The sequence below is a fragment of the Nannobrachium achirus genome (assembly GCF_963921795.1).
Source record: "Nannobrachium achirus genome assembly, chromosome: 12".
Taxonomy (NCBI): domain Eukaryota; kingdom Metazoa; phylum Chordata; class Actinopteri; order Myctophiformes; family Myctophidae; genus Nannobrachium; species Nannobrachium achirus.
Genome location: NC_137832.1, coordinates 19,200,999 through 19,227,598, shown reverse-complemented (window position 1 = coordinate 19,227,598; position 26,600 = coordinate 19,200,999). Strand labels below are relative to the sequence as shown.

The 26,600-nt window shown below is 41.9% G+C and overlaps 2 protein-coding genes across 2 annotated transcripts in view; one reads left to right on the top strand and one right to left on the bottom strand.

The window, feature by feature from the left end:
- LOC308296273 (RNA-binding protein Musashi homolog 1-like) overlaps positions 1–26,600 on the bottom strand; it is a gene marked incomplete at both ends in the record, with an annotated part of 340,664 nt that overhangs the window by 286,137 nt on the left and 27,927 nt on the right. The gene's annotated exons all lie outside the window — the stretch shown is intronic.
- Positions 4,218–25,032, top strand: arrdc1a (arrestin domain containing 1a; the record flags this gene model as incomplete). The annotated part of the gene is made up of 8 exons (XM_080738498.1): positions 4,218–4,335; positions 6,571–6,681; positions 8,539–8,589; positions 15,831–15,985; positions 17,507–17,689; positions 19,325–19,501; positions 20,580–21,171; positions 24,961–25,032. 8 exons carry the CDS (start codon positions 4,218–4,220, stop codon positions 24,996–24,998), a joined length of 1,425 nt encoding a protein of 474 aa, XP_080594624.1. The 3' UTR covers positions 24,999–25,032.

Here is a 26,600-nt window from a genome sequence, read left to right as displayed (position 1 = left end):
ACTACCGTAGATGAAATAACTGTTGTGGAGAAAATAAGACTTTATTAAAAACAATGGCAACTAGAAGCAGTGCTCTTCCGAGCACAGGTCTCCACCAGGCCGTGCGTCCTGGTGGTGCTACTGTATAATAGGCCAATGTAAAAAGGGTGGCATATGTTCTTCACCTTAGATCTTTCATGGCAATCGGACGCTGCATGCATGATTTGAAGCATTGTTCCAAAAATGTGTTTTGCTAAAGTCTACCTGCTGGTGGCGCTACAACAGGCCAATGTGAAAAAGGTAGCATTTGTTCCTTGACCCAGTGGGAATATGTGTGGCAAATCTCACGGTAATCGCAAGCTGCGTTGATGATTTGAGGCATTTTGTTCAAAAACGGAGCAATCCTGCAAACTTTGGAAGCTAATATTAGCCAATCAGGATGGAATATGAAATATCAGACGGATCGGAGTTGATCACATGACTATAGAGATACTGTGTACCGATTTGCGTGATTTTTGGATTAAATCTCAAGGAGTAATATCCAAAAATGTGTTTTACATAAGTCGGCCCAAAGGTGGCGCTATAAAAGGCTGATGTGAAAAATGCAGAGCAAAGGTTTATCCTTAGCCTCTAGGGAGTGCGCTTACAAAGTTTGAAACTGATCGGTGGAGTTATAGATAAAACCACAAATCGGCCTGTTATAGCGCCACCATGAGGCTGATTTAAAAAGATTTAAGTGGCATTTCTTCCTCTGCCTAGTAGGAACGTGTGTGCGCGATTTCATGATAATTGCACTTTGCGTTTGTGATTTGAGGCATTTTGTTCAAAACGGCTCAATCCTATAAACTTTGGAAGCCAATCTTAGCTAATCAGGATGGAATATGCAAAATCGGACAGATCCGTGTCAATCACATGACTGTCGAGATACTGCCTACCGATTTGTAGGATTTTTGGACAAAATCTGTAAGAGTAGTGAACAGAAATGTGTTTTGCGAATATCGGCCACTAGGTGGCGCTAGAAAAGGCCCATTTAAAAAATTTAGGGCAGAGGAGATTGGCATCCAGGGAATGTGTGTGCTGACTTTGGCAGCGACTGTGCCAATGGCGACTGAGATTAGGTGCTCACAAACTGTGAGGACGCACGCAAGCACAGACGGACGGACGGACGGACACACGGACGGACGGAAGGGAAAACATACTCTCCCCCATGCCTTCGGCTGGTGGAGACAACAATAGCAGTTCTATTCTGCGATAGATGCCCACCGTCGACATCAGAAAGGGCATGTGGTCGCAAGGGAGAGTGTTTTCGCAGGTCTTTCAGTCCGAGTGTATCAAAAAAGCAACTGGGTTAAGGCAGAGGACCAGGGCAGGCCATGAAGGCCATGGCCTCCGTTGCCCCTCAGTTTGGCATTGTGTTAGCACGCTGCAGGCCTTGTGTTAGCACGCTGCAGAATATAGTCACGACTCACAAGCGAGCCCACATTGTTTCGTAGGAACAGTATTTCTAGTTACTAAATGTTTCCTTTGTTGATGATGTGTTCAGATACAGATTCTCTACTGTAAAGGAAACTGGTTTGTGAGCAATGAGCCTCTGGCATCAAAGCAGCTTGTAGAGATGCTTGCACTGAAGATCATGTTGTCTAACCTTTCATACAGTAGATCAGCTCTAGTTTTGTTTATTTCTAAATCTGACTGCATGTCTACTTTCTTTCTGGCTTTTCTCTGTATAATATATATCATGTCATACTGTACTATATTGATATATTGGTTGCTGTGGAGCAGAAACCTTGCATTTCAATATTTCAAGTTAGATTTTTGCAGTATCACAAAAGTAGCAAAAGTGAGTGAGCTTTGGTGACCCCCCTGGACAACATGCTTTCTGATGTCATTATGGGCAGCAAGTCAGGCTTCCAAGTACTCTGACAAGGGTTACTGTCATCACAGTAATGATGTCATAGCTGGCCTCTATGACAACTCTGACAACTGGTGCTGATGTCATACTGACATCATAAGATGATGATGTCAACAAACTAGTCGACACGTACAACGGTACAAGTAGACACTCACAGAGCCTTTGTCATTCATGTAGTGCTCTAACCCTATAGCCCCACATCATCTACTTAGAAATCAACCTCAGTCCAGAAACCCAACCACACCCTGTCCATAGACATCATGGTCCTCGTGGGCGTCTTGTACTTGCTTGCAATGAGCAGCTTTGGCCTTGCTTTTAAGGCTCAAGACTGTCCCCGGCCTACAGCAGGGCGTAACACCATTCTGAGTAACGAAGACATTGGTAAAGTGACCTTTCCACACGGAGAGAAAGTCACCTTTGACTGTGAGATTGGCTATGTAATGGCGGGGGGCACTCGGAAGTACACGTGCACCGCTGGAACCTGGCAGCCTACTATGAACTTGATGTGTGAGAGGAAATCTTGTGGCTCCCTTGGTGATCCGGATAATGGAATGATAGATTATCCTGATGGGAATCAGTTTGGTGACACGGCAGTGTTATCTTGCAACACTGGTTACTATTTGGTAGGTGAGAATGAAGTGAATGTGGAGCTGATGGTGAGTGGAAAGGCAGACTCGGAAGATGTGAAGTGGTTAAATGTTACCCGCCACCAACGGTTGCAAATGCCATTGATTGATTGAAGACTTTTATTAGAAGTTTGCATAGGAAAAGGTACAGTTTCATGACGGTACAGTTCACTGGTACAAGGTCTACAAAAAGGAGATCCTAGAAAAGACTAAGCTTATTTCCACAGGAAACCATTTAAGTATCTCATATAACAAGTACAGTCCAGTGGAAGAGGAGTATGAATATGGACGTGTCATGACATATACGTGTAAAAAGGACTTCACACTCAATGGATTATGGATGGAAACAGTTATCCTGTGAAACTGATGGGAAATTCCATCCGGTACCTCCAACATGTATAAAGGTCCTTTGTCCCACGCCAAATGTCCCCAATCTGAATCGATATACCCCCTTATGGGTATAACGATCATGTGACATTTAGATACGACGATGGATTTGTGATGGTTGGCTCACCCAGTGTGACATGTGTAATTAATAGTAACTGGTCACCTCCGCTTCCTCAATGCAAAGAGCTTACCACCACTACCATCACTACCATCACTACTACCACTCCAAATAGTGCCCCAGTGCTAGACAGTAATGCAACTAAATGGTGGCTCTTGGCTGTATTCTGCTTCCTCTCATGTTAAACTGGACGGGCAAGGCTCTCTGAAATGGGAATATTTAAAATATGGTTTGGAGGCCCCTCAATGTGTGATTCACACAATTTGTAGTAGCTTAGCCCTTGATAGATCAGACATTGCATTCATGTTTTGTGGATTAATTTTGTCTGGCAAAAAAGGGCCCTTTACCTCAAACTGTTATAAAACAGAAAAAAGTGGACTCTCAGGCTCCAAAAATGTATTTCTTACAAACAACAAAAGATAATTTGAGCAAGCAACGTCCATGGATGTAATGCACTTCTAAAGCCACCAGATGGCATAATTGAGTCGCTCCATTCCACATCATAGAGTTATAATGGAACATTGGAGACCGCTGCATGCAGCCATACAGACAGGCGAGTCACTCCTTGTCAAACAGTGAGACAAACACCGAAACATCATGGATTACACTGACACAAACGCACAGGAATAATTTAGAAGCACTTTATTAGAAAATATAACTAGTAACACTTGTGTATGTTGTTAAATCTGACTATAGTTCATTGACTGTTTACTTCTCACGTGAGTGCGTTTGTGGCAGGTTATTTAATAGGTCTATAGGATTTTGGATTTGGCCCCGAATGTTTACGGCTCACTTTCACCCCTGATAATATCAAAACATAATTATGCATGAACCTGCCATGCCATTTGTCTACTATTCCTTTAATCAGAGTGATGCTGATTAAATAGAGCAGGTACATGTTCATTTTTGACCGATACAAACAAATCATGGAGTCTCTCTCTCTCAATGTAATATCCTAACTCTATGGTAATATCACATCTGATGATCTGAATCAATTTGTCATCATGCCATAACTGGAACTATCTGAAGTCTACCTGAGTCACGTGACAATCAAGCAAGTTTGACTTCCGCAATGAGGTGGATGACGTCACGTCAAAGGGCTGGATGATGGAAAAAAGTCTCGGCTGTACTTTTTTTGCGCACAGGTGATTCTCAGTCGATTCGACGCCGCCCGACTTGTGTGGCGGCCACAGAAATGGGTAAACTACAGGTATTTGAGATTAGTTTTAACAACAATAAGGTCGTTTATAGCCCAGGGGAGTCCATTTCTGGGAAACTAACCATTCAACTGGCGCAGCCGCTGCAGTGTAAAGGTGAGCTTGTCGAAATGTTTTCTTCTTTCCAGGCAGTATTTCGTTGGGACCCTGTTATGTGTTCTAAACAAGGAAGTGGAGGATCTAACATAGGGATAGTTAGATATTGGGGCTCCGTAGAAATCTAGGCTACTATAGGCTAATTGCCACTAATAAACATGCATGCCCTCCTAGATAGTTTGACATAACTGTTATTATTGGCTACCTGTAAAGACCTGGCCATGCTGTTTGGACTCTGGTGTGTACAATTGTACATTCTTTTGAACACATTTTATTGTTGTGGAATAGGACCACATTCAGATTATTATTAATATGATACGTATTAATAATAATAACAATAATAATATAATAATAATAAAATAAAGTGTTAATTATGTTTAACCATTTATTATGTTTTAAATAAGTATTCATTTACATTTTAATATCTTTTGAATACCTTGATATCCAGACAATAGACCACAAATATTAGTATATGGAAAGGACAACAATATGGCTTTTTAGTCTTGCCCTTTTCTAGCCTACACATTTAACAAGATGGCACTGGTTAATGAATGTAGGCAAATGTTGTTGCATAATGTGTCTCTGTTCTTGGCAAAAGATCCTGAAATAAAGCAATGAATGCAATCTTTCAACAGATGAATTGGGAGGAGAACCACCTTTTTTTGTGTGCCAGATTCATCTCAATATCAATTTCAGCTATTAGTTCATGACAGTCCCAAAGTTCCTCTTTGTCTTGTAAAATGCTTGATTCTGTTTGGGGAGAAATCTCTACATTTTTCACATGAGATCAGATTAACCTAATTACCTAATTAGGACAATCTCAATGACAAAATGTGTTCCTCAAGAACAAGGGTCTTCAACGTTTTCTGGCCAAGGACCCCTTAGTTGAGAGAGAGATGAAGCAGGGACCCCCACAACCTTTTCATAGATTCCATATACAGTAGTTACTGTACGTTGTTTGGCAGCACAATCACCAGTGTATTTTGGATTCATGTCAATTTGTGTTTTCAGATTTAACCACCATAAACACGTAATAAACTTGACCTTTCACTCTGTAATTAGTCTGCTCTTTTTCCCCTCTACACCAAAGCTCTTTGCCAAAAATAGCCAATCTACAAGCTCACAACGCCTCGCAGCGTTAGGCGCTGTGAGCTTGTAGGTTGGCTATTTTCTTTACTAAAGTTCTCAGAATAAGGACACTAGGGTTCAAGTGGTTAAAAAAGAAGATACAAGTTTCTATCGCTCAAGAACATTACTGAATGTAAAGAGTCCAAAATGACAGAACAATAGCTGTTTCTTAGAGGTATCAGTGTTTCCAGGCTCCCTCCCTCCTTGTGTGCGGTGTGTGTTGTGTGGGAGTTTTCTGTTTATTGCATGTGTGGGGCTTCCAGTTTGTTGACATTCCTCTGCATGCCTCAGGTAGCACAGGCTGTGGCAACACCAACACGCTCTCTCTCTCTCTGCTAGTGAAAATGAACTGTCTGACTGTGACATAAGGACTGATCACTGATGGATTATGAACTTTCTGATGTGGCTACTGTGCATTTTGTATTTAAGAACACACATTCATTATTGTGCTCTGACTTTATGGCCCCCGCATTACTCTGATCATCAGCTCTAGGCCAGTGGTTCTCAACCAAATTATTTTGTGGGGTCCCACTCCCCAGATGATTCACTTAATGTGCAACATTGTTTTCTCACTCAACAAGTAAACAAACTAACATAAAGTTGAAGTGTATAGAGGTTATCTGCACATTTCTAGTGACAATTTAAGGACTTTTTAATACTTCTAAAATGAAAAATTAAACGTGGGCCAAATTGTCAAATATTAGAGGCAAAACAATTGTTGCGAGGCGTTGTGAGCATGTAGATCTGCTATTTTCACAAAAGAACCAAGGTTAATACAAAATGTAATGCCTCAACACTTAGTGCTCGTCAGGGTGGGGGGTCCTCATTTAAAATATGATTATTTCCGGGTCGTGAAAAGGTTGAGAACCACTGCTCTAGGCTATGATTGTCCCACATTTAGAGTAGACCTGGGAGTGGAACAGACGATACAAATGCCTTCTAAAACAGTAGTTCTCACACTTTCAAGACTTCCAAAAATAGCAGATGTGACGCACTGTGAGCTTGTAGATCTGCAATTTGTTGAATAGCCAACGCAAAAATCTAAAGTGACACCGACCGAATGCTTTCCCGGTTATTATACTGATCGTGTATTCTTCTTGATTGCAGCGATCAAGGTGAACTGCAACGGTTTCTGTGGCGTCACTAGCAAGGTTAACGACACGGCGTGGACGGTGGAGGAACAATACTTCAACAGCACTGTCTCTGTGGCTGACAAAGGTACTACTGGCCAGTCTGGCCTGCTCATTGCACTGGCTGTAGACCAGGGTTCCCCAATTAGTTTTTTCCCCAAGGGCCGAATTATGTCTAGGGTACCAAGCTGAGGGCCACAACATTTGCTTGGGGCGACGGTGGCGTTCCCGCTACTCCAGCGACAGTTCAGATATCGTCGTTGTCGGTTGAAAATCTTGTATGTCCAAAACCGTTCGTTTTGCATTTATCATATGAAAACAGCCGATCTACAAGCACACAACGCCTCGCACCGCGAGGCGTTGTGTGCTTGTAGATCTGCTGTTTTCACTACTTTTGTGCGACGGCCTTGTTTGATGAAGCAGGGCTTTACTTTGCGAAAGAACGTAGACTTACACATTTGGAGATACAAGGTTTCCACCCAACAACGACAATATACTAGTGTTGTTGCTGCTCTTATACCACCATTATTACTGGGGTTGGTGTGGGCCAGACAGTAGCCCCCCGCGGGCCGCAAATGGCCCGCGGGACGCCTATTGGGGAACCCTGCTGTAGACTATAGAGGATATGCGCGTGACATCATCATCATACCCGGAGGTTATGCGGGAACACCTACAGAGCAAAAGAAATCTTTTTGGCCTTGACAGCCCATACATCCAAACAGAAAAGTCCTATCTGATTGCATTAAACCACGTTAAACTCACTTTGCCACTCGATTTGCCACTTGATTTGCCATTCGCTTTATACATGTGCATACCCTCTATTATGTTTACTGTATATCTAGCTCCAGGCCTCAAACTGTGTTGGCAAATCATTTTTATTGTTTGGGTCTTCCTGTTTGAAGTGCCAAATGTGTGGGGTTAAACCCATCATCGGCATTATTCAGGTTGTGTTGTGCAACTTGTGCGTCATGGAAACTATACTGCATCAACTTTGAAATACTGCGGTCATAGTTTGGTGGTAGTGCACACACCCAACTATGATTAATTACTCAAACAAAGGACAACAAGGGTTCATATTTTAGATTTTAATAAAATAAAATAAAAGACGAGTGTTCAAATGTTTTCATTTACTCCTTTCTATCATTTTAGAGATTTTAATGTTTTTGATTTCAGTGGCTAAATATGTCTTTTCACACACAATAAGCCCATTCCCAAGAAGATGCACCTCAATCTTTCATGGGCAGATGTGACTTATGGGGGCTAGTAGTGTTACTGTAAATAGTAATAAAGACATCGCTAGCTTATTGTCTAAAAACTAAAGACATATTTAGCCACTTGTACACATGCCCCCACCCACTGAAATAAAAATCGCTAAAATGATAGAATGAAGTAAATCAAAACCTTTGAACACTCAACTTTTCTTTTTTCTAATTACAATCAAAAATATCGTCGTTGTCGGGTGAAAACCTTGTATGTCCAAAACCGTTCGTTTTGCATTTTTCATCTTAAAAATGATTTAAACTAGTGAAAACAGCCAATCTACAAGCACACAGCGTTGTGTGCTTGTAGATCTGCTGTTTTCACTACTTTTGTGCGACGGCCTTGTATGATGAAGCGGGGCTTTACTTTGCGAAAGAACATACACATTTTAAACTTGGAGATACGAGGTTTCCACCCGACAACGACGATATGAACCCTTGTTGTAAGAAACCAAAGTTATAAACAAATGTTTAAAGAAGTAATTCTGTGTATTAATCAATGTTGCCCACGTGACTGTGAGTGTAAAATGGCTTCCATGAAGTGTGTGTGTGTACTGTGTACTGTACTAGTCAGCGTGTTGCCCTGAGGCCAGGTTTGTCTCGCCACAAAGGAAACAACAGAGCTATTGTTGAAAGGTTCCCGAGCCCCACTGACAGATGCTTATCTGTGTGCTCCTTGTCCCCAGGAACTCTGAAACAAGGAGACCACTGCTTTCCCTTCAAGTTTCTCATACCAGGTAGGAGCGCCGAGTGATGTTGGGGGGGGGGACTAAACACCTGTTGCGTACATTCTTTCCCTATGTGTTCTTCCCCCTATTTGCGTTTCATTACCAGACAGACATGTCCCAACATGTTCCTTTTTTGCCTATTGTAACCTTCTTATTTAGCCTAACTCTGCTCTGCTACGGAATAATAGGCAAGCACACCATATTTCTTTGCTTAATTCAAGGGGTTCTCAAACTGTTTTAGGCTGTGACCTGTTTTAGGCTGGGGACCCCCACCCTGACAAGCACTTCGAATTGTTGGTATAATGTGACTCGGTTCCACTGATAAATATTGTGAAAATAGCAGATCTACATGCTCACAACGCCTCGCGCTGCGAGGCGTTGTGAGCATGTAGTTCTGCTATTTTCACAACGTTCGCCTCTTGCTTACTTAATATTTGACAGTTTGGCCAGTTTGGTATTAAAACGGTCTTGAAAGTCCTTAAATTGTCACTTTATAAATGTGTAGATACCCTGTATACACTTATGTAGGTTTGTTAACCGTTGAGTGAGACTTAGATTTAGCTAATCATCTGGGGACCCCAAGTTTGAGAACCACTGGCTTAATTCATATGTGTTTATGGGGATTTGTATCACGCGTCAGCCTGTCTGGGGTATGTATGCAAATCAGTGTTCCATTACGTGCATTTGTTGCAGTCACATTATCAGGGGAAGCAGGTCTATGTTCCTTTAGCCCGGGGGTCAGCAACCCGCGGCTCTAGAGCCGCATGCGGCTCTTTAGCGCCACCCTAGTGGCTCCCTGGAGCTTTTTCAAAAATGTATGAAAATGGAAAGAGATGGGGGGAAAAAAGGAATTTTTATTTTAACGATTTTGTTATCGTCACTGTCGGGCAGAAACCTTGTATCTCCAAGTTTCAAATTTGTATGTTTTTTTAAACCCCTGCTTCATCATACAAGACTGACACACAAAAGTAGTGAAAACAGCAGATCTACAAGCAGTGCTTGTAGATCGGCTGTTTTCACTAGTTTAGTTCATTTTTTAAATTTTAAATACAAAACGAAGTTTTGGACATACAAGGTTTCCACCCGACAACGACGATATATAAGACTTTTATAATTTTTTGTGGCTCCAGACACATTTTTTTTTTTTTGGTCCAATATGGCTCTTTCAACATTTTGGGTTGCCGACCCCTGCTTTAGCCCTATGATGATCCCTCATGCTTTATGTGTCATTTTCGAAACCTTACCTCGGCTAAATTTTCCCATACCATGTCGACAATGTCAGAATGACGATCATGTCACACAGGATACTACTAACCACGAGCAATTTCCAAACAGATGATAACTCCTTCCCATTGTGTCGGTATGCAACTCGGAAAGCGCTGAGTTACAGTAAAAGTATGGCCATTCCACTGCATCATTCACTCTGGAGTCTGGACCAGACTGTTTATTTTACTCATACTCTGTCTGTACTCAACGTGTGTGCCATTTATTAGCTGCATTTGTATATTTAATATAGACGTTTGTTGTAAATAGACAATCTAGCTTGTAGATTGTTTATTTTTGACCAAGATATTTGTTGTAGGCGGGAAAAAAAATACCAAACTACAGAGCCAACTCGCGCCACGTTTACCCTATACTTATGTACTTATATTGGGTTTAAGTGATTTTTATTGCTGAACTGTTGCTTACTGTATTTTAGTGATTATGTTTATTACATTTCATCACACAGGGTTGTTTTGGGACTTTAGCCAACATAGTAGAAAATAGGACGTAGGGGGAAACATAGGGCTGACCTAGGCTCCTATTGGGACGAGCACAAAGCTCCGTCTTTAGGGGCGTAACGATACATTTGAACAACGATACGATACATATCACAATACATGGTTGACGATACGATACATGGACGTTATTGGTTCATTCATGGTGATACGATAAGATTCCATTCAATGATTTAAAATTGATTTAGTAACTATTTAGCAAAGAAATTAAATCTGTGTGAAACGTGTCAATAGTGCATGTTTTGAGGGAAACATCTATTATTATGGCTATAAATAAGTAAACACTGTGATTCTCTAGCAAATACATGGACATTATATGTCATCAAATATGGACAAGCCCGCACCTTGACATGAACACAGAGATTACACACATTTATCGATAGACCAAGAGTAGCTATATGGAATGGAAAAGTAATTAAACCCCTCTTTTTCATTCTCCCTCTTAAAACTGCTAAATAAAAGGCACAAATACTGAATTTCCATACAATCAATTATTTGCCCTGCAAAACGATTCGATACCGATTATCTGCATTGTCAAACGATACCGATACGATACAAAGCCAAACCGGTACGATATTTTGCTTTTGCATATCGATATAGTAGATCATTGCAAATTTAAAAATCGATTTTTCTGATTCAGTTACTATATCGTTACACCCCTATCCGTCGTCTTCTGACTTCTGAAGAACCTGGTCACCATGTGAATCTTTTAGATTTTTCAGCATATTCCTTTCGTTTTTTACTTCTTTAGAAACCCTTTACTAGGATGTGCATGTAAATCTTTGTTGATTATTATCACTTATGGTGATACGAAAAAAACCAACCAATTATGGTGTAAACCTATAAGCAGCTTTGATTTTTAATGACCCTGGCCATATTAAATAACCACACAGCGTTGACTACACTCTTCTTAAGCTTTTCCCAATAATGCCTGTTACTCGTCTCTTGTTACTAACTAACTGACATTAGAGTTCTCAAATTCTGCCCGACCCCGACCATACCCGAACCCGACCTGACGTTTAGGGTAGGGTAGGGCCTAAAATGTATGCGAATTAGTCGGCCGGGTAGGGCCTCGGGCTCAATGAAAAACGAATATATTATTTTATTACTAAATTCTTTCCATACCTTACCCGACCCAACGTTTTCGGGCTGGGTAGGGCCTAAAATGTATGCTAACTAGTCGGGCCGAGCCTTAATTTCCAGGCCCGTTGAGAACTCCGACATATGGTTCTTGGTGTCATGTGTGACATACAGTATGATGTCTCTTCCACAGCTATGTGTGTTGCTAAACTACCACCAGCCTGCCACTGTAACCTAAGAACCTGTGTGAAACGCCATAGTTGTTGATCTGACCACTATGTTAGGGTGTGTTTAGGCACAATTAAAGTGTGTTATTCTAAACAATTAGATTACGGTAGAAGAGTTGAGTACCCTTTTGGTTTTTGGAAATGGAACACTACACATTTTTACAGATACGGTGAGTATGCCAAATCCAAAAGTGAAATCACATTATTCAGAGATGGAATAGAATAGAGTTTTCCGATTGAAAGTGGTGGAGGGTGCCGTTTGTTCTGGGAGCGTGTCGCTGTTAGTAGTCATCTTTTCGACATCCGACTCTAACCCTCACCCTAACCCTAACCTCCGTGGAGTGAGTCGCTAACCCTCCGGTCGAAATGATGGTTGTTCGAAAGAGCGCGATTTTCCCTTTGTTCTACTGCCACTGACGGCCTGTTCACCTTCTGCCGAGGAAGGCTTCTACCAGTAAGCTCAGGTTGTCAACCGCCTCTAACACCTGTCCCCTAACGACCTTTGAAGTAGCATCACAGCTATGTGTCAGTTTGTTCCTGCAACACAAAAAGCGGTTTAGCTCAATTCAAGTCAGTGCTTTGTTTGCTATTGTAAAAACACACCTGTGCTATGGGTACGGTCAACTGAAAAAAAAAAAGCTTATCTTGACGGCGAGACATAATTAGAATTCAAAACACAAAAGTAAATAAAAGCAGTGCAGCAACACAATAGAAGTGAAGGTATAATAGATTACAATCTAAAGCAGTGGTTCTCAACCTGTTGGTCGGGGTCCCCAAATTATTTTGGTGGGTCGCCAGATGATCAACATAGTGTGAAACATTGTTTTCTCACTCAACAGCAAACAAACCAGCATAACCTTTAAGTGTATAAAGGGTATCTACACATGTCTAAAGTGACAATTTAAGGACTTTTTAATACTAAAATATCTAAAATTACAACTTATACATTGGTCAAATTGTCAAATATTAGAGGGTGAAATTGTGAAAATACTAATAGCAGATCTACATGCTCACAACGCCTCGCAACGCGAGGCGTTGTGATCATGTAGATCTGCTATTTTCACAATAGAACCGTGTTATACAAAATGTAATGCCTCAGCTCTTAGTGCTCGTCAGGGTGGGAGGGTCCCGGTCCCGGTTAAAATATGATTATTTTGGACGTCGCGGCCTGAAAAGGTGGAGGACCACTGACCTAAAGGACCAGCGTTAAAGCACTTGCTAATGGCTATACACAGCAAAAATATGTTTTACCACGCTCATGAAATTGGCTGTGTTCTACTCTCAACCATGAACGCCATCTCCTTTCTTTAATATGCACCTGTCACTCAACCAGAAGTAGTTGTTGTCATGAATAATTAGTAATTCACCCTTTGTTAGCCTTCTGGTTGGTCCTCGACTGACCAACCAGCAGCCTCTATCTGCCTTGTCCCGCCTAAAACATAGTTTTTGGAGAAATAAAAACATTTAAAAACATGCTGAGTCACTATACTGCCACTGAGCAGCTCCATTTTACTGAAACCAAGTTTGAAATTAGAATTGAATAGACAGAATAAAAATACGAAGCAACTGAATTAAAATGGTAGTGGATGGAGTGTCCCAACGAATGTCCCACCAAGACACAGCAACCAATGGGTGTGAAGAGGGGCGGGACAACGGGCGGGACTTGACAAAGGGTGAATTACCATGTATCCCTTACACCCTTTCATGTTGACATCTTAATTTGAAGTCTTCTCCTCCCTGTCACACATTTCAACAAAAGTCGTCCCAGCCCGTTTATTTTTGTTTATTCGTGTCTCACAAGGTCACTCGTTTTCAGATAACCTTCTTCCTGCAACGTGAGAGGAACAAACTGAACCAGTTCTTTGTACCGCCGTCAGGGGTGTCACACCAAATTCTGGGCCCTGGGTACAAGGATTCACTGCAGGCCCCCCCCCCATGAATGTTAACTGTTGAAAAATAGCAGATATACAAGCTCACAGCGCGGCACAGAGTGCCGCGCTGCGAGCTTGTAGATCTGCTATTTTTGAAAAATCGTGAAAATGTGTGCAAGAAACCTACTGTATGTTTCCATGTCAGTGGTGCTCAAACGTTTTCATGTCAAGGACCCCCAAGATGATATGTATTTGGCCCACTGAGCCCCATCTCAAAACCTTTAGTTCCAGGGACCCCTCGCAAGCTAAATTTGAGTTTCAAATGTTTGCTTAAAAAAATACATATATTCAAAGATTTTCACAACTTTTCAAAACGTTTCAAAAATAGCAGATCTACAAGCGCTGCGAGCTTGTAGATCTGCAAATCTTTTCTAAATCTTGAAAATGTGTAAAAATGTATGTTTCCATGTCAGTGGTGCTCAAACGTTTTCATGTCAAGGACCCCCAAGATGATATGTGTTTGGCCACGGAGCCCCATCTGAAAATATTTCGTACCAGGGACCCCCCCCCCCCCCCCCCCCCCCCCCCCCCCACAAGCAAAAAATACACATATTCAAAGATTTACACACATTTTCACAACTTTTCAAAAATAGCAGATCTACAAGCTCGCAGCGCTGTGAGCTTGTATATCTGCTATTTTTCAATAGCTAAAGTTACTAGGGGCCCCTCCACCTTGGGCCCTAGCAACTCAGTCCCACTTCCCCCCCCACCCTGTTAGTGTGACGCCCCTGTCCGTCATGAATCTTAATCTGTTGTTTGAAACCTGTGTCAAAGGACCTGCTTCTACAGGCAGTCAGGCACCCATGTTTGTTTACATCTGTGCCTTGGAGCCTTTGTCAATGGAAATGACTTCATCGCGCGTCATGAGAAATCCATTCTGACCTAGATATCAGTTGAGTTTTAAAGACAATGTTTGGCTACGTTGATTGACATTATTTTGTGTCTTTACACACCTCATTGTGCACATGGTCGTACAAGACACTACATTATTTACAGCACATGAAAGATTAGGGGACTGCCCCATAGGTCGAACTCCCGTTCGGTCGAACAGCGTCGGAAGGTTAGATAATTACTCACCAGCGTTGGCAGGTTAGATAATCACCCGCGTTTTGGTTACTGAGGTTAGGGTTAGGGTTAGGTTTAGGCATAGTTTTACTGAGGTTAGGGTTAGGGTTAGGTTTAGGCATAGTTTTACTGAGGTTAGGGTTAGGTTTAAGGGTAGGTTTTGGTGGTCGGACCAAAGGGTGTTCGACCTAATGACATGTTACCGAAAGATTACAAAAAAGATCATACCATTTAACACATACGACACATCAATCAATAATATAACGTATAAGATTTACTCTCACTAAATCCAGAATTCCATATGGTTAGATTGTTACATAAACTTCTCCGTAAACCATACACCTATATCAACTAACACAGGGATGATGACAGAACCCTCACTAAAAACCCCAGGACAAAAATCCTAGACAGTTCACCCTCCTTGCCCCCAAACTGTGGAATAAACTCCCTGACTGTCGCAGAACAACAGACTCACTCCCTAGCTTCCGCCGTGGCCTGAAGACTCACCTCTTCAGACTCCACCTAAGCCCATAGCACTTACCGTAGCACTCTCCTTCCCCCAATGACCATACATGAAAGCTAGATAGCATTTTTAGGTTTTTATATAAAGCTTTTTATTGACTTTATTATTGACGTTATTTTTTCTAGGTTGATATTTCTATGTATTTAATTTGACCTTGCTTATTGTTTTGATGTATTACCTTACTTATTATAAGTCGCTCTGGATCAAGAGCGTCTGCTAAATGCCTAAATTGTATATCGTATATCGTCGTTGTCGGGTGGAAACCTTGTATCTCCCAAGTTTCACATTTGTATGTTCTTTCGCAAAGTAAAGCCCTGCTTCATTGTACAAGGCCGTCGCACAAAAGTAGTGAAAACAGCCGATCTACAAGCACACAACGCCTCGCAGCGCGAGGCGTTGTGTGCTTGTAGATTGGCTGTTTTCACTAGTTTAAATCATTTTTTAAAATGAAAAACGCGAAGCGAACGGTTTTGGACATACAAGGTTTCCACCCGACAACGACGATAATATGTACTCTCAAATCGTCAGATGAGTTGACATGAGGCCAAGACTTTTGTTGTCATTGTGGGTGTTTTCATTCATTTCTCAAAGAAAAGGGTCATCCCTAATTCCAATCACAATGCTTTTGACTCTTCCTCCACCACAGCAACGGCTCCCACCTCTTTCGAAGGCAACTATGGAAAGATCATATATCGTGTGAGGGCCTTTGTCGACACGCCAAGGTTCGCTAAGGACTACAAGATAGAGAAGCCCTTTTACCTGCTGAGTCTCCTCAACCTAAACGAAGTGCCTGACATATGGGTGAGAAAGCCACCGATGGGGTATTCTCTCACTAACAGAAGCCCTTTGTGTAACTGTATGCTAGGCCTCCTGTCTAGGCCAAATGCGCTCAGACTTGTTGGCGAGTAATCCTTGTATGACAGTTGGTATCCAGAGATAGAAGAATGGATCACAGTGGCATTATTTAATATCCTTTTAATCCAATTTAAGACTTCAATTGTTTTTGGTTTTGTACTAAACTGAAATGAAAGTTTGTGATACTTTTTTGTGTGGCTGGTCGCAGTCCCATTATTATGGATTGGGGTGTAGCGATACGTTTTAACAACAATACGATATGCATCACGTTACATGGTTGACGATACAATACATGGACGATATTGGTTCATTCATGGAGATACAATATTCGATTCAATGATTTAAAATCGATATAGTAACTATTTAGCAAAGAAATTACATCTGTGTGAAACGTGTCAATAGTGCATGTTTTTAAGGGAAAAATCTATTATTATGGATATAAATAAGTAAACACTGTGATTCTCTAGCAAATACATGGACATTATATTTCAACACATATTGACAAGCCCGCACCTTGACATGAACACAGAGATTACACACATTTTATCGATAGACCAAGAGTAGCTATATGGAATGGAAAAGTAATTAAACCCCTCTTTTAAATTTTCATTCTTAAAATTGCTAAATAAAAGGCACAAATACTTACTGTAGTTTCCATACAATCAATTATTTGCACTGCAAAACGATTCAATACCGTTTATCTGCATTGCAAAACGATACCGATACGATACAAAGCCAAAACCTTACGATATATGCTTTTGCATATCGATATAGTACGTAGATCATTGCAAATTAAAATCCATTTTTCGATTCAGTTACTATCTCGTTACACCCCTATTATGGATACATAATAGTCATGATAAGACTTTTATTGTTTTTGGTTTTGTACTAAACTGAAATGAAAGTTTGTGATACTTTTTTATGTGGCTGGCAGCAGTCCTGCTATGGATACATAATAGTCATAATATCAGGGTTCCCACGGTCATGAAATTCCTGGAAATATTATGAAATGTGAAAGATATTTTTCCAGTACTGGAAATGTTTGGGAATTGATCAAAGGTCCTGGAAGGTCCTGGAAGGTCCTGGAAAAAATAGCTATGCATTGTCTTTGGTTATTGATTTTGTTAATACCTCTGAAATGACAAATTAAACATTGGCCAAATTGTCAAATTTTAGAGGCAGAAATTGTGAAAATAGCCCGCTATTTTCACAATAGAAACGTGTTATACAAAATTCCTCAACTCTTAGTGCTCGTCAGGGTGCCGGCGTCCCCAGTTAAAATATGAATATTTCGGGGGTCATGGCCTGAAAAGGTTGAGAACCACTGGCATACACTACCTGTCATTGAGCTGAATTATTGTTATATAGTCCTGGAAATTGGGTTACATATTCTGGAAAGGTTTTGGAAAGGTTTTGGAAATTAATTGGTAAAAATGTGTGGGAACCCTGCCGTGTGCGTCTCTGCAGGACCCAAACTCCACCGCAGTGACCAGGCTGTTCACCTACATGCTGGTGAAGACGGGCACGGTGATCCTGCAGGCCCAGACCGATATGAAGGGCTACACCCCCGGTCAGATCATCCAGCTGACCGCTAACATCCAGAACCAGTCTGGGAAGAATTCCGGAAACGTGGTGGCCAGTCTAATGCAGGTAACATTGAGCCAAGTTTATTCAGAACGGGTACACATTATTGTGTATCATTATTGTATGCTTTAACTATTGAAAAATAGCAGATATACAAGCTCACAGCGCGGCACCGAGTGCCGCGCTGCGAGCTTGTAGATCTGCTATTTTTGAAAAATCATGACAATTAGAATTTTGACCCGATTCTATAAGTAACTTTTGAATCCTTCTATGTTTTTTTTAAAAACCTATGTTTCTATGTCGGCAATCTGGCCAGCCATCGTCAAAGAAAAGGTCCTTTTCACTTAACTGGAGCTCAGTTAGTCTGTTCTTGAGAGACTACTATGTCAGTGGTTCTCAAACCATGTGAAGGACCCCCAAACTGATATTTATTTGGCCACGGATCCCCATCTCAAAATATCTAGTTCCAGGGACCCCCCAGAAGCAACATTTTAGTTACAAACGTTCGCTTTAAAAAGTACATAGGTTATATTCAAAGATTTGCGCACAATTTTCACAACTTTTTCAAAAATTGCAGATCTACAAGCTTGCGCTGTGAGCTTATATATCTGCTATTTTTCAATAGCTAAAGCATTCAATAATTCTAGGCAGCCATTATTAGATGGCGGCCCAGAAGAGCTTAAAACAAACCATCTTATGTATTTATAAATGATATACAACTATAAACTATATTTCGGAAAGCACAGAGGAAATGTTAATAGATTTGTTAATGCGGTTTTGTGCAGTGCTAATGCTGCAGTCGAAATGCAGCTTTATTGGTCTGATGGTCTTTATTGATTGAAGCCATTTCACAGATTTTTTTTATTATTATATTCATTCATCTATGGACAGGTGAGGGGGGGAAGGGCAGTCACCGAGGTGGACAAATGTTTCTTACCAGAGCGACCAGAGAAATATGCCAAAGCTTGGATCAGTAAAAAATAAATATTTTGCCTGCATAGAAGACAAACCATTATTGCATCAGTGGGTTTTGTTGAATTGTTTGGAGCCGCTTATAAACTCGGCACAAAAAGAAAGGATCTCCCCTTTAATAATACCAATTTGTATTGTTTTTTATATCGTTTTGATTGTTGATTCATCACCTTTACAACAAGGTACAGCTTGTAAGCAGCAGGCATTCGAGGCATGAGTTAGACAGCCAAACGTATGGGTAGCGGCAACCAAAACTTTGCCAAAATATCTTGCAATACTGTTCTGCAGGCATTTACTCTCGTTTTGGGCTATCTCCTGTTTCTGTAGTGTGAGTTCACCCCCTGGACATGACGCTAGTATGTCGCAGGGAAGTCCCCGACTTCCCAATCTCGGGGAGGTTCAATTCTAACCACAAGGCTGGTTATAAGCTATATACTATATACTGTATACGTATATGTTTGTATTCAAAAGAGGCATGTAGATTTGAAAGGAATTTCATCTCTGGAATATGGTGTCTCAGAAATGATATATTTGAAACAAATGCTCAAAGGCATTAAATTGTGGCTCAACATTTGTGTGTGTGTGTGTGTGTGTGTGTGTGTGTGTGTGTGTGTGTGTGTGTGTGTGTGTGTGTGTGTGTGTGTGTGTGTGTGTGTGTGTGTGTGTGTGTGTGTGTGTGTGTGTGTGTGTGTGTGTGTGTGTGTGTGTGTGTGTGCGCGCGTGTTCCAGAAAGTGACCTACGAGACCAAGAAGGCGACCCATGACGTCAGGGCGATAGCGGAGGTGGAGGGGGGCAGTGTCAAGGCCGGCAAAGATGCAGAGTGGAAGGAACAAATTATAGTCCCTCCTCTTCCTCAGTCCTCCCTGACTGGTTGTGAAATCATCAAGATTGAATATTACATTAAAGTAAGTCGCAACTCACAAGTTGCCCTGGCTATGGATAGGCTGATTGAATTTAAGAGACATTGATCGAAATGAAACTACGGAAGTGAATTCTCCACGGTAAACTTGTGCTCACTATGGGGCCTTTTCCACCAAAAGAACCTTGGTTCCAGAAAGTTTGTTCTTGTGAACCTGCTTGCGTTTCCTCCAGATTGAACCAGAGGAACCAAGGATTTTGTGGTTCCCTTTCCGAACCAACCTTTACGGTTCGGAACCAACTCTGTTCTCGGCGGAAAAGCTCACCTCTGGTTCATCCCATAGACGGAAGAACCAGAACTGGTTCTTTGCCGGTCGAAAAGCGCCCTATTAAGCTAACTTGCCAGTTAAGATTTGTTTATGATTGTAGTATAATTTGACTGGCTATCGCAGTGCAATCTGTTGCTGGGTGGTGTTGCAATGCAATAGGCGAGGCTCATTGAAACACATGGTAAAACAAGTGTTGTTTTCCACATCGCAAGACCAAGACCTACGGTAGAGCTTACTGGGTCATGGGCCGTTCACTCCCAACTCAAGTGAACGGCAAAGTCCACACCACAAGTATAACAAAGACGATGCTTAATGATATAGCGCTGGGTGGGAACGGCTCTTTACTCTTATCTTTCATGACTTGTTGTAAACCACATGTCCTGTATGCGATTATTCCTACCGTAGGAGACGGTGTCGCATAAATTAGAAGGCGCGGCTTTTGATTGGCTGGAGTGGAGGTCTGGAGCGCTCGGCTGTGGTCACTTGGACCACGCGGGTGTGAATGTTAACCTCTATGCCTAAACCTAACCCTAACCTCAGTAAAACTATGCCTAAACCTAACCCAAACTCTAACCCTAACCTCAGTAAAACTATGCCTAAACCTAACCCTAACCCTAACCTCAGTAAAACTATGCCTAAACCTAACCCTAACCTCAATAACCCTGACGCTGGCGAGTAGCCGACGCTGGTGAACGGAAAAGAAGCGCTCCTTCCCCCACGGTCTCCTACGGTAGAAATAATAGCGTCCTGTATAGGATGATATGCCTTTTAAAGTGTCTTTTTTCCAAATACCCAGGTCAGTCTCAAATATCCAGAGGTCACACTGACATTGCCCGTCCACATAGGGAACGTCTCACTGGACAAAAGGGCACGAAAGAGCAAACAATCCGCCTCCTCGACCCCAGCTTCGGGCGACGCGACGAGCTCCGCCGCAGAACCAACGGCCACCGCCACCACCCCTACGTTAGCCCCGAAGCCAGCTCCAAAGCCAGCCCCCCGGGCCAGACACTCCTCCTATCACCCTTCCCCAAGCCCCAGCGCTCCTCCGGTCGATCACCACCTGGGAGCCGTAGGCGGGACGGCGGCCGCCGCCGGCGCTCCAGCTGGCGAATACCTCCCCACCAAGAGCCACTCCCAGCTGGGCACCTCGGGCCCTCACGCTGCCGTGTCGCCCAGCGCGTTCAGCTACGCCCCGGGTCTCACCTTCTCCCAGAACCAGCAGCAGAACCACCGCGCACCGGCAGGCTTCTCCTCCACCAGCGGGCCTCTGTTCTGCGTTTCCACGGGTGCCACCATACCGTACTTCTCGGAGAACGGCGCCAACCCCATGCCCACGGCGTGCCCACTCATTCTGCCACCAGACTACAGTTCCTCTGCGTATCCACAAGGTCAGTTGTGCGTCGTCGTTTGGGAATGTACGACAGATAATAGGCTATATCGTTGTTGTCGGGTGGAAACCTTGTATCTCCAAGTTTCAAATTTGTACGTTCTTTCGCAAAGTAAAGCCCTGCTTCATCATACAAGGCCGTCGCACAAAAGTAGTGAAAACAGCTGATCTACAAGCACACAACGCCTCGCAGTTTGGATCATTTTAAAATGATAAATGCAAAACGAACAGTTTTGGACATACAAGGTTTCTCCCGACAACGACGATATGCAGGTCTCTGCCTTCTCAGGTGTTACACATAATACTAATGAAGGCTCTGTTCCAGTCTGGTCGAACAGAGTCAGGGTGCTGATATTGTGCATGTTGGCTTATTGGAAACACTCTACTACTGGGTCTCAAAGTTTGGTCCAGGCCCTCATGGTTCCTTGGGGGTTCCAAATGACCCCTTAAAAGGTGTGTAACTCAACTACAAATGGAACCAAATGGACCCATTTGGTTCTATGTGTACACTCTCAGAGTTGTGGGGGTCCTAGAAATAGAAGGTTTGAGAACCACAGTGCTACATGAAATGGAACAGAGACTTCATTAGTATCATTGGTAACACAGACCCAACTTCTCTCCAATATGGCTGCTGTGCATATAGCCTATTAGAGCAACCAAAAGAAGAAAACAAAGGGAATAACTATATTATTAACTGCAATTTTAAAATGACTTATTGTTTCCCCAAAGCTGACTGTTCATTTTTGATTCTTGTAAACTTTCCCAAAGATACACTTAGTTTGACCTCGATCATTCACTACAGCTGTGTTTACATTTGACAGCATGTTTCCTTCCCAATTCCCAAGAACACACTGTTTTTGTCAGTGTCACATTGTCAGTGATCAGGAAGTAAAACACAGAAACGGATACTAACTACAGTAGTTGGTATCGTTTTGATTTATTTTTAGTTTACACATTATTTTCAACATGAACAAGCCAAACCAATCCCGACCATTTGGGTTGACACCCTCTTGGTGAGAATAAGGGTCAAACACACTTCTTCTTCTTCTTTCGTGTATCCATCGTCCTTGATGATTGGTTGACAACATTGTATTTCACATGATTTCTTGTTACTTAGGGGAGGCCATGGGGCTGTCAAACACACACAAACCATACACAGTGATCACAATGTCTGCAGCTTGTTTCCTCGCAGGTGACCTGTCTGTATTGTGTGTAATTCTCTACTACTCCCTGGCATCAATTCACCGTTTGTCAGCCTTCTGATTGGTCCCTGAGACTCCCTGACTGGCCAACCAGAAAAATACATTCACTATTTGCAAGCGGGGGTGGAGTTCTGCAGTCGGAGAAAGTGACAGCCGTCTTTCACCGGCTGTCCGCACTGCGGAGCACGGCCAGGCCGCTCGCGACCATAGCGTTTGCGATCATTGTAATGAATAAGCTTCAACAGACTAGTTCACATGGACCTTATCAATGTAACTAAGAGTTACGATTGGGTACATATATTTTAAATGGGCAGAATTACGAAAAGCCAGCCTATTATGTGAGGAGAACTATAATCTGGCTGTCCTCTTCCTACCCAAGATGCAATGCGCTTTCTCTTTCTATTTCTATTCTCTCTCTGATCCAGAGGATTAAACTAATTAAAACTAGTGCTGTCCAATGATTAAATATTTTAATCGCGATTAATCGCAAGATATACCTAGTTAATCGTGCGATTAATCGCACATAATTCATACGTTTTTATCTGTTCACAATGTACCTTAGAGGGATATTTCTCAAGTCTTGTATACCCCTATTAACATGGCAGTGGAAAAATATGCTGGCTTCATGCAAAATTATGTTAATCCTTTATTGGAAATCAATTAAAACCCCAAATAAATCATAATGGTTCTGCATTAAACAGGTGGCAGCAGATGGGTATAAGGATCCACTTCATTTACTAAATCTAAATGTACTTAGTAATATGAGTACTGTAGTAGTTTGTTGATTCGTTTTGTCACAATGAAAAAAGGAAAAGAAAAACCTTTTAGAGGTATTAATAAAATAATTAAAATTCAATAAATTGTCACTTTAGAAATGTGCAGATCATTTGGGGACCTCCCAAAAATAATTGCTGTAATAATAATAATGTTGAAACCACTGTCCTAAACCACTGTTAGGCCAAATGGCTAAAACAAATAAATATGCGATTAATTGCGATTAAAATAATTAATCGCGATTAACATAACGGTGAGTTAACTGCGATTAAATGAGTTAACTTGGTCAGCCCTAATTAAAACATATATTTTCGGGGGAAAACTACTGTTTTGCTATGTAATTACTGTACCTTTTTCTTCCCTTTTTATTAATATCACGTAGATGTGTTTTTTGGGGTACTTTATATAGCTGTAATGAGGCTATGAAAAAATAAAAAAATCCCATTCACTGCCACTATAAAATAATCTGCAATGGGTGATTCTGTCCCACTGGGATTAAACAAATTAAAACATATATTTTCGGGGAAACCCCCTGTTTTGCAATGTAACTACTGTACCTTTGTCTTCCCTTTTTATTAATATCACCTAGATGTTTTTCCTTTGGTACTTTATATAGCTGTAATGAGGCTATGAAAAAATAAAAAAATCGAACCTCTGTTCGAAGTGGAGCTGTGTGTGTGTGTGTGTGTGTGTGTGTGTGTGTGTGTGTGTGTGTGTGTGTGTGTGTGTGTGTGTGTGTGTGTGTGTGTGTGTGTGTGTGTGTGTGTGTGTGTGTGTGTGTGTGTGTGTGTGTGTGTGTGTGTGTGTGTGTGTGTTGCAGTTGATGCTCAGGGCAGGCTAGACTCAACAGCACCTCTCTGGTCACCCAGGATCATGTGTACCGATTTTTGTGACATTTGAAGAAAATATGTAGGAAAAGGAGCAAAAAGTGTGTTTTGGAGAAAATTCAAGATGGCGGAAAATCTATCCTGGCGCAAATGGGCGTGGCCTATATGGGGAGATGCGTCTTGACCCAAGGAATCCAGGGAAAAAAGAATATTAATTTTCCGATCTACGGTTCAAGAGTTACGGGGCAAAACGTAAAGTGGGCCGTTATAGCGCCACCATGAGGCTGAGTGATGTAATTATTTTTCGATTCATTCTTAAAATCATTATGAATCTCCTCTCCGAGGTTTGAAACTGTAGCTCCTATGGTTTACGAGAGAAAAATACTTGAAAGTGATTTCTTGCATTGTCCCATTATAAGTCAATGGGGACAATTAAGCGTCGTTTTTTGCCGATTACGTCGGCATGGTAAGGCGGATCGGAATGAAAGGTAATAGAACACCATTCCCGGCCGAGCCGCACATTTTGATGTATATATTGCGCGAGTGGCGTAAATGGTGCGGCACTAGTTACGCGCCGAAGTTTAGGCTACATACAGACACGGACGGAGACAGACAGACAGACAGACAGACAGACAGACAGACAGACCCACACACACGGCCACGTATAGGGAGCTTGTGTTCCACACAGCTCCAAAAAATCCCATTCACTGCCACTATAAAAACAATCTGCCCAGGGTTAATGTCCCACGATAGTAACAGGGCAGAATGGGGCGGGATTTGCAAAAGCCTGAATTCCCTGTGCTTTCCTATCTGAATGAATGAAGAAAGGAATTTATCAATGAGACATTTTCAGACTGATCTAACTGCAGTTTCAAAGTTGTTTCTAATGATGCCATTATCTAGAACGTGTGGTCTTTGACTGTTTGTTCGGATGTTGAATCATGAGCACACTATGACCCTGTCTGATGAGCCTCCTTTCTATTGCAGACGCCCCACCTTCCTACGACCAGAGCTGTAACACATGAGCTCGGAGTCTGAACAACAGCAGCAGATGGAGAGAAAGGACTGGCAGCTGCCCTCCACCATTCAGGATCATGCACTTTCAATCCGCTTAATCCAATCATCATGTACAGTATACATAAGATTTTGCTATCGCATATTGTCAGTGAAGAGTTCCGTTTTAAAAATGGTAGCAATTTGAATTTAGTTTGTCTATGTTTTTCAAATATTAGGCAGTGGACAAAAGAGCGGTTTCCCTCCCCAAAGGATAATGCTGTGATGAAACCCTTATAATCATGACAATTATAGTACGTATTAGTTAAGTTGATTTTTAAGTATTTTAAGTTGTTGTTTTAAGAAACCCCACCATCTGAACTGATAAGTGATTTGAGTAAATACGTACACCAGGGTTCCCCAATTAGTTTTCCCCAAGGGCCGAATTATGTCTAGGGTACCAAGCCGAGGGCCACAACATTGCAGGGGGCGACAGTGGCGTTCCCGCTACTCCAGCGACAGTTTTCGTCGTTGTTGGGTGAAAATCTTGTATGTCCAAAACCGTTCGTTTTGAATTTATCATTTTAAAAATGATTTAAACTACTGAAAACAGCCGATCCCGTAGATCGGCTGTTTTCGCTACTTTTGTGCGACGGCCTTGTATGATTTACGAAAGAACGTACAGATTTGGAGATACGAGATTCCCACCCGACAACGACGATATACTAGTGTTGTTGCTGCTCTTATACCACCATTATTACTGGGGTTGGTGGGGGCCAGACAGTAGCCCCCCGCGGGGAACCCTGACATACACAGACTACTCAACACATGACCAGATACTCCTCAGAACACTTAATCATGCTCAATCTACACTGCTCTCCTCTCCATAACACTGTTTTAGCACTTTTAATGTAAATGAAGGCAACGTGCCTCTCTCTTATATATAACTGGAGACAAGTTTTTAGTTGGCTCTTGGTGATTTAGAATTGAGCACTTAAAGATGGCGTCTGTGATGTCTAATCTGAAATGTGCAGGAATGTTGTTTTTTTGTTCAAGAATACACTGCGTAATACATCTTAACAAGTCAATCTATCACCGACACCCGATATCAGTGGCGTCAGTTCAGAAAAAGCTAAGGTATGGCAACATGACTGGTTTCTTGCACGCGCGCGAAGTGTTGCCATACCTTAGCAACAGGCTTGATATATTCATTTTAAGAAGTAGGCTACATTCTATTTTCCCCCGTTTCTATGGTTTCTTGGGCTAGATATGGCAGCCTGGAACGGTTGTTCAAGTGCAGCTAAACTTGGCATGTCAGTAAACGTGCCACAATTAACAGTAATGAATTGCACCTATGCAGCTGACCTGCGGAACCTGGGAATATACCATTTTGTCAAGATGGGGAGAATACAAGTGTGGAGAATATAATTGTAATACCTTAATTGTTAAAGTGACCATTTTGTAAAATTTTGCATTTTTGTAGTTATTTTACTGTAATTTAACAACATAATGACCAGAACAGACAGACAAAGAGACATTCGTGGATTTATATTTAAAAGTAACTTTTATTTCCCCCCCTGGACCCAGGGTATGGCAGCTGCATACCCCTGCCATACCCAATTGACGTCCCTGCC